This window comes from Nelumbo nucifera, chromosome 2, assembly GCF_055504915.1.
Source record: "Nelumbo nucifera cultivar China Antique chromosome 2, China Antique-T2T, whole genome shotgun sequence".
Classification (NCBI taxonomy): domain Eukaryota; kingdom Viridiplantae; phylum Streptophyta; class Magnoliopsida; order Proteales; family Nelumbonaceae; genus Nelumbo; species Nelumbo nucifera.
In genome coordinates, this window is record NC_142650.1 from 39715904 (window position 1) to 39730749 (window position 14846).

The 14846-nt window shown below is 34.1% G+C and overlaps 2 protein-coding genes across 2 annotated transcripts in view; one reads left to right on the forward strand and one right to left on the reverse strand.

Annotated features, from left to right (window-relative positions):
• Window positions 1–1851, forward strand: part of LOC104599172 (uncharacterized) — a 38224-nt gene extending 36373 nt beyond the window's left edge. Inside the window, exon 15 of the mRNA XM_010261592.3 lies at window positions 1500–1851. The gene's annotated coding sequence lies outside the window, so the exon portion shown is untranslated. The remainder of the gene's footprint in view (window positions 1–1499) is intronic.
• Window positions 1852–6035: 4184 nt separating this feature from the next.
• Window positions 6036–14403, reverse strand: LOC104599174 (NAC domain-containing protein 92-like). Its single transcript, XM_010261594.3, has 3 exons — window positions 13674–14403; window positions 12247–12518; window positions 6036–6864 (listed from the first exon to the last, which is right to left on the reverse strand). The coding sequence occupies exons 1-3, from the start codon at window positions 13840–13842 to the stop codon at window positions 6358–6360; spliced, it is 948 nt and encodes a 315-aa protein (XP_010259896.1). The 5' UTR covers window positions 13843–14403; the 3' UTR covers window positions 6036–6357.
• Between the last annotated feature and the right edge of the window lie 443 nt (window positions 14404–14846).

Consider the following 14846-nt stretch of genomic DNA (forward strand, 5'->3'; position numbering starts at 1 on the left):
AGAAGTGAGCGTCTTTATGATGTAAGCACACTTAGACCTGGGAGAGGAGCCTAACCTGAAATGCGCCTAGCCTCTGCACCCAGGTGCACCTTTTAAACCACTATGGGGGGTACATCTGAATGGTTATTTGTTACCCAGAAATGTTATATATAAGAAAAAAGATAGATTTCATCATGTATATCGGATGTTCATTTATGTTTGTTGAGCGAAGAGCAAGTGATAAGATCATATACCAAGGAAACTTCATTTAACATTGCCAATAGGTGATAATTGATGGAAACTAGACTAAGATTGGTTGACAATGTGCGTAGTAAGGCCACATACTGCACTAGTAAGACCAAGTTATTCAAAGCAATTTGAAGGGTTTAGATGAGCATTTTTGAGTGGAGAAATGATCTGAGCGTGCATGATTTAGTAATGGATATTGTCCTTGAACTTTGATAGAGCAACCACATATGGTTGGGACCAGGCTTTGTTAAGTTGAGACTCGAAGTGTTAGAAGTGCATTACTATGTTTGAGAAGATAATTTGAATGCCATCTTTTCCCTTAGATTGTGGCATAGCTGAAAATTTGCACAATGCACAAATTGCATATGCAGTTTCATGTAGTACTTCGTTTTTTTTTTTCTTTTCATTTTGTCCATTTTTTTTGGAAAAAGTAGAAAAAATGAAATTTAATAAAAAATGGAATTTCTTACTCTTGCCAAAAATTGAGTCGTTAAAAATCTTGTATGGTAGAATTTTGGCTTTATGATATCTGCTATATTTTTACTATCAAAATGCGGTTTTATAATATGTGCATATATTGACTTGTGAGTTGCTTTAATGGTTCTAGTTTTGCTCTTCCGGTCTAACACTGCCAGGTAGATGAGATCAACTTTCTGCACCATGCAACATACATAATTGGTTATTAGTTACCTTTTGTGTCCAAATAGATTTAGGCTGCATTTGGCATTCCTTATTTTATGGACTTATCTCCTTTTTACGTTCATAGGGGCATTTTAAATGCTAAAAGGAGAAAGTCCTTAAAATAAGGAATGCCAAATGCAGCCTTAGTGCCTTAAGATATCAAGCATCCTATTACAGAAAAAAAATTTCCAAACTACGTGAATTTATTTGTATCACATTGACTGGCTTTGACTATTTAGTTCATCAATTATCAAGGAAGCAATGGTTTTGCCTCTAAAAGATTTTGGAATTTCGTTATGTGAAGTTAGTGAAATGATGATACTAGCAAGGTATAAAAAGAATTTGATGAAATGATAAACAAAAGTCGGGTCAAATATGAAAAGGTTCGATTTGGTAATCATCATATAGGCCCAGTTTTCACACATAGGGTAGTCTAAGAGGAACATATTGAAGGGGATTTATTAATAACTATCAGAACTTGAACTAACCTTTAGATATGCAAATTTTATTTAAATGGTTTTGCCCACCTATTTTTCTCCAATGATCCTGTAATATATATACTGAATATGAACTCGTTTTCTTTTGTGCAGAGATATGGGAAATTTTCAACAGGACCGATGTATTTTTGGGGCTATAAGCATTTGGTCTTCATTTGTGAAATTAAATGTTGGGTCAGAAGTTAAAGCGCGTTTTGTAAATGAAGGAAAGAAATGCTTGAAACTCACTCTCCTAATAGGAAACAAAACAGCGAAAGGAAAGAACTATACCAAAGTCTAGAAATTTTTGGGGGCTTGTGTTTATTTGTTGTGCTGTATTCTTTTCTTGCGTTTATTTTGTAAGGATTTTGCACGGTAGCTGTCTGGTCTCGTCTTCTTTCTCTTTGGTAGAACAAATTTCTATAATGGTGGTAGTTTTATAATTTTTATTTTTGTTTGACAGCAAGGTAACTCGTCTATCTCCTTGTTTGATTTTCCCAGGAACTAAGAGCTCTCCTGTTCTATTGCTTTTCGTACAACCTTGTGTTTTACAGCAAGTTCACTTTTTTGTGAATCTGCTTTCGAAACATTACATGGGTTCTCGATTTGAATTTCTCCCCTGTTCGTGGAGACTAGAGAATTAGAGTTTTTTAGTATATGAGAAATGCTCTGGGCATGGTTTTGAAAAATGAAAACTACACTGGTTGACATGGGAACCGGTCATGGCTCTGGGAACTTACTCTTTGGCCCTCCCAGCTTGATGACGGTTGATCCTATGATAAGATGTATCAAGGAAAATAAAAAGAACATCGGGATAAAAATGGAAGAAAGGGTACAATGTTAACTTTAGATTATTTGATACCTTTCTGCTGGTGACCTATTGGTTCGTGCCAAATGTAAGGTTCAAAGTATTGACAGAAGCACGAACTTTGTTCAAATCAACTTTTAAATTACCATTTTTTTTTCTTCAAGCTATATATAAGAGCAAAAGAAAAAACCTGATACATTGTAGTGAGAATTGATAAAGTGCAAGGAAATTCCATTACACTTAAATTGTTACTCATCTGAATGTAACTCATGACTAGAGTAGAGAGATTAGTTGGATTTCTTGGGGTCTTAAATTCCTTATTTGAAGTTTCTAACCAAAAAATAAAATTCAATGTAGCTCCTGTTTGATAGCGGCTGATGTAATCTGCACTCAATGACTTGTTGCATTGTCACTTTGTTTCCTCATGGTTGCAACGAAATTTTGATTATTATTCGTTAAAATATAAATCCACAAATCATTCAGTTTTGTCACTTGAGCTGTTATGAAATAGTCCTAATTTCATTACGATTTCTATAGAATCGATGGACAAAAATATGGATTCCAACTAATGTTCAAACTTCATAGTATTGATGCATGTGATACGCAAAAAGCGCATATTGCTTGATTCCAAATTTCAAATAAAGGTTATTTGAGGTTGCTGCTAATTTTTCCTTCTAGTCAAGCTTTGTGCACTAGTAGATTGCCATCTTTGCTGAAATGCTGAATGATTGTTGACACCACCAAACTTCCAAAGTGCCGTACTGTAGCATGGTTTGATTCTTATTTTTTGGTTTTTTGTTTTTTCCTTTTGGAAGATGGTTTGATGATCTCCTGAAGCAAAAACTCTGCACACAAAACATCCAGTCACACATCAGGAATATCCCCTGATACATGTATGTTGAATGTGGGGAAAATGGTCTGAGTATAGGGCTGGGTGCCCATGCTTTCAGAGTGTGCATTGTAGGAGATCTTGTCCCCAATTTTCACTTTAGGCTGATCATGAGTCCTTGATCGGTATTTCAACATAGAATCTGAATTTTTTTAGTGAAGCTTTGACAAATTCCTTGCTTTTCCAATGGTTCCTGTTCCTCAAAAAAGGTTTAAAATATCAGCTTCACAGAATATGCCAATTGGTTCAGTTGTGAAGGCCTCTAACTCGATGTAGCTAATGTTGGATTTTAATCTCATTAGAGATTAAATCTAATGGGGTTTGATTGATCAATTATTTGAAAAATACACCTAGACACATGTCTTGGAAAATAGTTTTTTCTCTTACTAAAACTGGTTTTCAACTTGTCCCACATTGGAAAATTACAAAACTTGCGTGCATGCACAAGTGTATGCTACGCAATGAGATTCTTTAGAGGCACACTTTGCTCATGAATGGCGGTTTTGACTTTTGGTGAGAGGTTGACCGTTGATGTTTCAAGGTCATTATGTGATCAAGAGGCACTATTCAAAGTTAATAGTCATTAACTGTTAACTATTTTTATAACAATCACAATGCTTGAAATTGTGATTGTTCAATGAGACTTTTTTGAACCAACACCTTCCTCTGCTCCATGACTTCAAAAATTATTTAAGGAGCGTGAATCAAGCAAATTCACACAAGTTTTTCAAAAATCACTCTTGTCTCTCTTTGTTCGATTTGCTACTATTTCATAGAAGGTTTATTCACTCAAGGCTCTGTTGTATCTTGGAACGAATTTGCTTATAACCCAACAACAAACTCAGTGGAATTGAGTAGGGGCAAATAACGTTTTAAAGACAGTATTTTCAGATATGCCTCAAAGCTTCTCCTCCAAAATTTAGTGACCCCAATTCCAAAAAGCTAACTTAGAATTGATTCTCGCCTTCACTTGGGTTGGGGGATTGTGGGTATGGAAAATGGGAAATTGACCATCTAAAGCCTTTCAAATCCCTTGGAACATTCCAAGACATTAAGAGCATTTACATAGAATAATCCATAAAGTATTTACAAAAAGAGCTTGTATCATGTATGTTAAGGGATAAAATATTAATTAAAAGGGTAAAATAAGAAAAAGTAAAATATAAATAAACTTTAGAACATGGGAGGTCCAATTTGATATAAATAAGGGCATGTACCCAAACAATGGACAAAAGAGCAATAGTACTAATCAGTTAAAGAACATTCCTGAATAATAATGGCCAATACCAGAATAATAATAATACGGATAAAATAGGAAAAGTAAAATATAAGATGACTTTGGAACATGGGAGACCCAATTTGCTATATATAAGGGCCCCATACCCAGATTTGAGGACCTTTAACCCATCATTTATCTTCAGCAAGGTTCGAAATTTTGATACAATATGCCTCGTATCGGGCATATCGTATCATATCTTTTTTGTTCTGATATACTTGTTTACAGAAGTTTCATGATCTCACTCTTTTTTAATAAAAATACTTCTATTTTAACTCCCCAAAAACCAAGTTTTGAAATAAAAACATGTTTCCGAATGTATCTACATATCGATACGCCTCCCGAGGCATATCAACATTTTGAACCTTGGTCTTCAGACCTATTCTCTCTCTCTCTCCTTTCAAGTGAGCTGATAATCATATTGTATTTTTATAATTGTTTATCTAAAAAGTATATTGCATTTCTTGACAATGATTGGATTTATTTACACATCATGTTGGTTAGAAAAGCAGTATAATATCTAGGAGTAAGACACCAAGACTGAATATTTGAAGCAATAAACTAAAAAAGCCAAATTACCACGTCCCCTTATATTTTTTCCATGATAAACTGATCCAAAAACGGTTATGAACAGTAGTACCAAGATTTGATCTTATTCTTTGAAGGCTCGACAGTACCTTTTGAGCATATTAGAATAATGAAATGTAAAGGGATTAAATAGGAAGAGGAAGGTGATTTAGGCTCTAGTTCCTTATGCCAATATATGGTCTATATGATTGGAGAAGAACTCTCATTCTCATATTTTTGAACAGATGAGTAGATATGAAGGAGTGATATCAACAAAATAGTGGAGATTTTTTGGTCTTGGATAGAAACTCAATTTATTTAGGGATGTCTCCCTTCCAGATATGCTTAATTTAATTTCTTTTTGCATGCATACTTTCCTATTTTTTGCTTGTTTTTGTTTTGTACAGAAATCTTTGTAAACAGGGCAAACTGTAAATTTCTATACTTATCCATTACTATCAATAACATATTTATCTTGATTTTCAAAGAAAAAAAAGGGAAGAAATTGGGTGGTATCACTGTTGGGGATCTAACATTCACCAACTTAAATAAAATTTTACTTGTGAGGGACAGCAGAGCACCACATATATTTTATATATACAGGTGAAATGACAAACTTTTTGCTGGTCAGCTTGGGGTCCATTTGTACTTGAACCCCATCTCAAAAATCTATCATGTTTTTTAAGCTTCAACTTTAGACCTGAAATTGTCTTATGATTCTCTTATGCAATTTTCATTTTCATATTAACATTATTGTAAAATTTAGCTTTAGAATTAGGTGGTATTAGTTTTAGATTTAAGTCTGATTTGCTTCAATCATTTGTTACATGGATATTAAGAAAATGATTTAGTTTTCTATTGAGTGTAATTTTTGTTAATACTTGATTTTTTTACATTGCTTGCTCAAGGACACAACCACATTGTTGATACAACTTGAGAGTTCTTCATCCTTGCCAAGGAACATTAGGAGAAGGCAGATAATATAATTAGTGATTTTTTTTCCTCAAATTTGTTGTGTTTTTATCTGATGACATGTATTAAATTGTTTTTGTTGAACTATTTAAGTATTTATCAATAACAATGAATAAGACAAACTTTGTCACATTGAATGAATAAGCAAATAACCTTTTCCTTTCAAAATAGTCTGTAAATAGAGTAAGTGATCCCAATCTTCTTTCTCAAAGAATCCCTTTACACTTATTTATTACATATAATTGCCACACAAAAAAAAAAATCTTGGAGAAACATATTTTTCATTACCCACTTAAAATTGGGGACGTAAAATTAATTAATAACCATAAAACAACTTTGCATCAAACTGTATATATTTTATGAATAAGAAAAGAAAAGAAAAGAAAAGAAAAGCTTCAACTACTATATTGAATTATATATACTATACCATTTAATGAGCTTCAAGTATACCCCCTCTCTCTTAGTAGGGAGGCCAGCAGTTTTCAAGTTCCACACCTGGGTCCATATGTTGGAACCTATTGTTACCAGCTGCATTCATGTCTACACTAAAACCAGCATCAGTTGATGAAAGCATGCAATTGGTTAACAGGGACGAAGATGCATCTGTGGTTATGGATTGTTGATTCAAGACTGGTGTCACTGTCCTCCAAACTGCTGGTTGTGTTGGAGCTCCAATGTTCAAATTTAACCCTGAAATTGTATAGCAGCTACCTGGATAGTTTAGCTGTGACTGGATTGGTATATTACCATTTGGTGTGCCACGTAGGACCCTTGAAAGTTCTGCCAAGTCAGCATTACCTAAATAGTTTCTTCCAACCGGGAAGTGACATGTGTCGGCCTGCATGATGGGTGCCACGCCGCTTTGGCTGATTTCGAGGTTATAAGGATTTGATCTTGTCTGGTTGGGGAGATACTTCTTGCCACCGGCAGCACTCTTTTGGAAGACTCGGCAGACCACCCATTCATCCTGCCAAACAACAACATTATTAACAAGCTATGAACAGAGATCTTTGGGTGTTTTCTAATGTAATCTGGTTTGAAAACAAATTGCTTCATGAAGTTCTGCTTTGAAAACAAATTGTTAGTTTCAAAAATTAACAAAATCCAAAAGCATCTTCTTGAAGTTCTGGTTTGAAAAACATGGTTTCATCTATGGATTTTATCATGTATCATAGATTGTGTCTAGTATCATTTCCATCTCAGGTTCAAACATTTAGAGAGAGAGAGAGAAAGAGGTTCAACACAGGAGCTTTCACGTGAAACTTGTTTGGTTGTTACTAATGTTGATAAATAAGTGTTTTGATCATTGTGTCTGGTATTGACATTGCTACCTAAAATATTTAAATGAGATATTTATATTAAGTGTGACACCACCTTATTATACTATCTCTCATCCAAAAAGTAAATGTTTTTTGATGATTGACTCATTATTACTCATAAATTAACATTTATATGCAAATCTAGGTTGTATTTGGTATCATTGTCATTTCTACTTGTAATGATTTAGGTTGGTCAATATAAATTTTTGAGAAATTGTATTCACATCATACTAGATAACCACTTCCACTAAAAAAATATAGACATCGGATTAGGAGTTGCCATTTATAAAATTTGTGTTGACTAACCTAAAACGTTACAAATGGCAATGATACTAACCCTATGTGTTTGACTCTATTAGCGTTTATGAATGGATGTTTTTTAGATAAACACTTTATCTGAAAGCACCACTTTCCACGTTTGGTTTTGGTTATTCCAACCTTAATAAATGCCGATGCTTAGCTTGCGCAGATGTGACGGCATTTATTGAACTATTTTAATTTAAAACAATCTTACCAGTAAAAAACAATCTCAACCAAACAAAAAATTGACATTCAAACCCAGAGCACCTCGATGACGATAAAGTGGCAGCACTATCAACCAAACAGAAAATTAACATGTAAACTCAAAACACCTACGTAGTGATAGATGTACCAAACATCATCCTAACATTTGCACTGTTTTTGTCTTATAAACCTTTGTTTTTTTTGTTTATATGACATGACGATTTCAAAACAAATGAAACAAAAACATTCATAGAACGCCAGCTACCAATCAACCCATAATGTTAAAAAACACAACCTTGCCAAATTTTAACAAAAAATTCCCTCATTTTCCCTTCCATCACATCAAGATTTTATTTTAAAGTTAATAAACTAACCAAATCACTACTTCTCTACATCTACCTAATCTAAGCCTATTTAGGCCAATCTGACCCCACCAATTGATTCAAAATGCCTAAAAACCCCACCTTATAAAAAATTTCAGTAAAAAATACCCGTGTTTGCTCTCCATATAAAAAGATTATATTTTGACTAATCTCATTGGCTTGTACACACAAAACCATTTTATATACTCAAATCCATCTCCACCCTTCATTTTTTTTAACCCAAAATACCCAGCATTAGATTAGAATTTTGTTTTGGCCTCCTTAAACCTGAATTGACTAAAAAACCCCTAAGCATACCAAAATTACCACAATACCTTAATTAAATAAATAAATACCATAATTAACTATGGTATTTTAACAATATTTTTATTATTAATTATGGTATTTATTTATTTATTTTATTTATTTAATTGATAAATAGTATTTGTGAAAATGCTATTAATTAATTAGCAGTATTTGATATAATTAATTATTAATTCATTAATTAACAATATTTTTATTAATTATGTTATTTATTTAATTATTTAAAAGTATTAGATGTATTTTTGTAACAGTATTTAATTATGACATTTAATTAAATAAATACCATAATTAATTAATAAATATTGTTAAATGATGTATTGCTAATATTGTTAATTAATTAAATAATAAAAGAAATATCATAAAATAATATTAATTAATATCGGTAATTAATTAAAAAAGTTAAATAATTCATTATGAGAGAGGGAGAAGGGAGTGATGAGGTGGCTCATAAGGGAGCAAGAAAGGCTAAAATGAAGAGTGTCTAAGAGTTTTTGGTTGGGGTAAGGAAGAAAGGTCAAGCCATGATGTAGCATGTTTCTACTTTAGTATATATACTAGTGGGGACCTGTGTGATGCACGGGCTTTGTTAAAATAACTTGAGGCAAAAGGAGTTAAGGTGCAAGTTGAATAGGCCTAACCCGAGGTTGACCCAACTCAACCAAAGATTTTGCATAGTTTGGGCTTGAGTTTTCAAACTTTAAGTTGGACTTAAGCCAAAAAATTGAAGTCTAACCTAAATTCAGGTTGAGCTTGGGTTGAGGGCATGGGTAGCCCGAGCCCATTTGATCAATTTGAGCCCACCCAACATTTTGTGATATACATATCTGTATATTATCAATATATTCTACCTAGAAATTGTGCCACAAAGCTCAACACATCCAATCCTAAGCCCAACCCAAGATGTTGGGTTAAAGCTTAGGTTAAGGCTAGGTTGGTAAGAGAAAGATTATTGGTAGTTTTCAATAATTATTTATAATTTACTAATATATAACAAAAATAGAATGATAATAATTACTGGTAATTTACTAACCCAAGCCCGAGTTTAACAACCCAAGGTTCAGCCTGTGTTTACCAACTTAGGCCCAACTTGAGCTTAACCTAACATCTTGAGCTAGACTTAGGCTTAGGCATATTGAGCTATAGAGCCTAGTCTATCATAAAATGTTGGTATGAGATCAACTGGGTTGAATTGAGCACGAACTACCCGAGGCCACAACCCAAGCCCAACTTGAGTTTAGGTTAGCCTTGAGTTTTTTGGCCTAAAACCAGCTTAAAGTTCTAAAACTCAAGCCCAACTTGTGCAAAAGCTTTGGTTGAGATGGGTTGGGCTCAGGTTAGGCCCACTCAACCCAAGCTACAAGCCTAGCTCCTTTTGCTTCAAATTCTTCTAACAAAACTCATGCAGCTCATGGGTCTCCGCTGGTAATTAATAGCACTATTTTTAATTTATAGTTATTAACAATAATATTAATTAATAAAAAATAATATTTTAAGGTATTTTTAATTATTCAAAAGAAAATAGTTAATAATGATTTTTAAATTTTATAATTAATATTTAAAAAATCATGAATAGTTTTATAATTATCATTAATAATTCTTAAATATGAATTAATAAATCTTATACTTCTTATTTTATAAAAAATATTACTGTTGTTAATAGTAATATTCAGTAATATGATTCATTAATAAAACTAATATTTTGAATTATTAAAAAGTAATAAAATAATTCATACAAATAATTATTAAATTTTAAACTTTAATCTTAATAAAATAATTAATTTTTTGGTAATATGTCACTAAAATTAATTATTAAAAATAGTAATTGGTATTAAACTTTGGTAATTCTGAAATAATGATGAATATATAAACAATAAATTGGTAATTGTATCTTGGGAATTTTTAATTAATCACAATATTAAAATAATTAATTTAATTATTCATGAAAACAATTATTAATTTTTAAATTTCAATATTAATAAAAAATTAATTATATTACAGAATATAATAAACGTTTATAAAATTATATTACAAAATCAGACCCTACCTGGTCTAGGCCCATATAAGCTTGGGCTTGGGCTTATGTTTTAAGCCTGGAACCTTGGATGGACCGGACTAGGACCCAGGCTATAACCCCTATAACAGGTGTAAAGCCCACTTATATCAGCTTTCAGCTCCCATCAATTGAAAGGTTGAGGTTTTACGGCCCTTTTTATTAAAAAATATAAAAAAATAAGGGTCACTTACTAAAATACCCCCTATAGTTTCATGATTTTACTAAAACATCCCCTATAGTTTGTTATCAATTTACTTAATCGAAGTTCCATTAGATGAAAGTGAAAATAACAGTTTTAACCCTAACATCCATTCAAATAAATTTAATCATAAGAAAGTAAAAACAAAAAAAAAATGTCATTTTGATCCCTGGTAAAACATGAACAACCACTTTATTTTTCTCTACTAAAAAAATAGATTTCAAACTATAAAGGATGTTTTAGTAAAATGCAAACTATAGGATAGATATTCTAGTAAATGACCCCAAAAAAAATAAAGCCCTTTACCATAAAATGATAATAATAAGATGAGAAATCAAAATTCAGCAAAATCTTGTAATATTTAAAGCCATGATTCTATTCCAAGTACAATTATCCTTCTTAGGCAACCTCCCAATAATAATAGAGGGAAATTTAGAGGTCAGTCCAAATGTCCATTGACTTTTATAATATAATAAAAACAATTGTCCTCCTTAACCAGTTAGGCTAGGTTACGCCAAAACGTCAAACAAATATGTACCGTCCAATTCACAAAGTCAAGAAAATGATCCAAAAGGTACGACCAAATCCAAATTTGCCAACCGGGAATGCTAGCATGCAACGCGCTTGTATGGTTCTTGGAATTATTCGCCCCATGAGAAACTTAGCCCACCTTTTATCTTCTTCACAAATTTCCATCAACGGTCCCATCTTGCTTGTATAAAATTTTCAAGAATTGAATGGCCCCACCTTGTCTCTAGGGCGAAGTTTCCAAGAACTGCATAAGCTCCATTTTATTAGAATTCTTCACGTTATGAACCAAGTTGGTGCTTCTTTTCTTTTTTGGTGAGTGGAAGTGTATGTGGAACTAGGTTAGTGCTTTGGTGCTTAGCCCAAACAATTTATTCACAAAGCCCCTCTATTAAAGCCTCTAAGTTACTATATTTTATTCAAAGTTCAAAATATCGATACAGGCCGATACTCGGATATATCAACATGTATATTGAAGTTTATTCTTAATTATTTTTTAGTGTTTTTTTCAAATTAATTCAGTTTAAGGCAAAAATAAATTTAAGCCCTTTCTACCCCCTGAACCAGGTCAAACCCTAAAACACACATTATAGAAGCATTTTGAACCTTGATTTCTCTCTATCTATCTATCTATCTATCTATCTATCTATATATAGTTGCCCAAAATAAAGATAACAATTATACATATAGTCTGTTTGGATTGATCGATTTGAAACAATCAAAATCGACTCCAACCCAATTATAACTTGGGTCAATCCAATCGTGAAAAAAAGTGGAAGAACTTCTTCTTATTTATTTATTTATTTTTAACACAGGTTGTTTGTCTGTTTGGGTGAAGGTTTGAAATCGCTTCAGACGAGCATGTATTTTCATGCATGCAGCTAGTATCTGTAATCTTATTAATTATAGGGGACAATATGTTGTCTCTAGAGATTTTATAGCTCAGAGCAAATGCTGCGTCCATAAAATATGATCTATTAATTCATCAGAAGCAACTCAATATATGATAAACATCCAATTAATCGTTATCATTGACGAAGGGACGAGTAAGCTAATTTACCTTGGCAGTTCTGAAGATGGTTTTGGAATGGAGTCGGTATTCATGCATGACCCAGTTGGTTTTCTCTCCTCTGGGAGCTCTTCCTTTATAGAAAACCAATGTCTTCTTCATTCCAACCAACTCTGAAGTAATAGAGTTAAAGATCTCTTTGTCTTTCCCAGTTGTTTTCCAGTATCCAGCATTCGTTGCACGGTTTGTGCGTACTCCAGTTGGGTATTTTCGATCTCGAAGGCTGAAGAAGTACCACTCTTTCTCTCCCATCTTTGCCTTCCCTACACATGAGAGAGAAAATTTTGTTTGTGTCAGGTCTTAAGAAATTGCACCACTGGTCTGGATCTGCTCCTCACACATATAGCGCGCCTCACACCAACCTCACAGAACGTCGACCTAGCTATATATCAGCAACGTCTCCCCTACTTGCATGCCATTATTCATGAGGATGTTTCCAATACAGGGTAGGATGTGTTGTGAGGTTGATGTGAGCACTGTGTTAACTAGGAGTAAATTCAGGTTATTGCACTACAGCTCATGGCCTTAAAATCAAGAATTAGGATTTGTTCCTCACAAAGAGTGCCTCAGACCAACCTCAAAAGTCACAATACATTGCAGTTGTTCATACTGAATCTCTCCATGCATGAATGACCATATACAAGTAGAGTCTGTATATATCTGCTGCTAGTCATGCTTATCCAATTATACATTGAGAATATCAATGTTTTAAAGTACAACCAATGTTTCTGATATGCTGATCAGCAGATCCCGGGTTCATACAAATACAGGAGATATTCCCAATATGCACTGCAAGTTCTGTGAGGTTGGTATGAGGGGTGCTATATTGTGAGGAACAAATCCCCACTCTAGACCACTGATTTTAGAGTTCGGATTTTCTCCTCACGTAAAGCGCCTCACACCAACCTTACAGTACTTGCAGGTTTCAGCCGCGCGCGCACATCGGGATTATCTCTCGTAATTCTATATATTCACAGTGCATATAGCTGCAACTTGGTGTGAGGCGCGCTCTGTGAGTAAATTAAGAGCATGAAGGAAACTTAATTAAAAGCTTCCAGAGCTGTAGATTCAACAAGCTGGTGTAAGTCATAAGCCCAAATTTGAGGAGAAATTTTAAATTTTACCAGAAAGCAATGAAGCCTGGTGTAAGTCAAGAGTTGTTGCACCAGCAGTGCAATAAACCAGGTTGGGTAAATTAAGAGCATGAAGGAAACTTAATTAAAAGCTTCCAGAGCTGTAGATTCAACAAGCTGGTGTAAGTCATAAGCCCAAATTTGAGGAGAAATTTTAAATTTTACCAGAAAGCAATGAAGCCTGGTGTAAGCCAAGAGTTGTTGCACCAGCAGTGCAATAAACCAGGTTGGTAGATGATGATGGGTGTAAGAGATGAATCAAATTAAGGGTTGAGATTACTATACCTGGGAGATCCCACGGTTCGCATTTGTTGAGATCAACATCTGCAATTGCTCTCCCAGTGAAATTGGCATCAGATATCTTGTGGGTGAGATAGTAAGTGATGAGTTCTTCGTCAGTGGGATGAAACCTGAATCCCGGAGGCAATGACTCCTCCTTGGCCACCCCATCCATCCCTCCTCCTCTCCTGTTCACAAACTCTTCTGGTCTTGAACCGTTTCAGCTACCACCCTTAAGCTTCTATAAATTAATCCATGGCGTTCATGAATATGATATCATAAGTTTTTATATCACATAGAGATTGAACTTGAACATGGTGTAATTTAGGGAGCTATACCACACACCCAATCACACAAACCGCTCAACTAACAACAAGACCATCAATTTCAGCTGAAAAGCCTAGTGATCTCTGGCCTTATTGAGACTGATTGACCTGTCTCTGAAGCTGAGCTACAAGTCTCTAGCTAAGAACTATCATTTGGAGGAGAAGCCATTAATATGAATATGATCAGCTCAACAAGTCTCTTGGGTTGCTCAAACAATCTGGGTTTCCTTGATTTCGAAGGATCATTTCACTTGAACCCCAAATCCAAGCAACAATTAAAAAGCTTGTTACACCATCGAAATCGCCAAATTTGAGGAACCTGGGGTATGTCAGGGACTCTCAGAGGCATTTGGCCGAGAAGCTCTAATTAAGGAGCTAGCCATCAATTCACATGCAAGATGTCCTCTCCTACACACTTCTCCGATGAAGATCCGACAACAGAAATGGTGGGGATGGATGAGTATATGAAGCTTCCCTTTCTTAGTTGGCATCAACAAGTTTGAATTTTAAGCTTTTGGTGTGTGGACAGGACAGTGTGTTCCTGAAGCTTTTACCAACTAATGGTCGTGACATACAAGGTATTTGGCCGCCTCTGGCTCTGGTTTGATGAACTATATATTAAACAATTCCCTCTACCTTGCATTTACACTACTGCCCCTTACGTTCTCAAATGCCATGGTTGTTCCCCTACGCTGGGCTAAAAACCGTGAATCACAGCAAACCATTCTGACCCTGGTGGTCCAACTGTCAACTTGGACAGTGGTTTTTGGTCATTATTTATTTATTTATTATTTTTTTTAAGTCAGAATGGGTTGTTCGTTCGAACCAGATGGTTGGACTGTTCGACCTGAAA

Bases quoted from the DNA above. Each gene is read 5' to 3' on its own strand.
- LOC104599174 (XM_010261594.3), bottom strand. From the start codon at position 13,842: ATGGATGGGGTGGCCAAGGAGGAGTCATTGCCTCCGGGATTCAGGTTT. The intron at 12,519-13,673 runs GTATAGTAATCT...TCTCATGTGTAG, and splicing joins CGAACCGTGGGATCTCCCAG to GGAAGGCAAAGATGGGAGAG. The intron at 6,865-12,246 runs GTAAATTAGCTT...GTTGTTTGGCAG, and splicing joins CCATCTTCAGAACTGCCAAG to GATGAATGGGTGGTCTGCCG.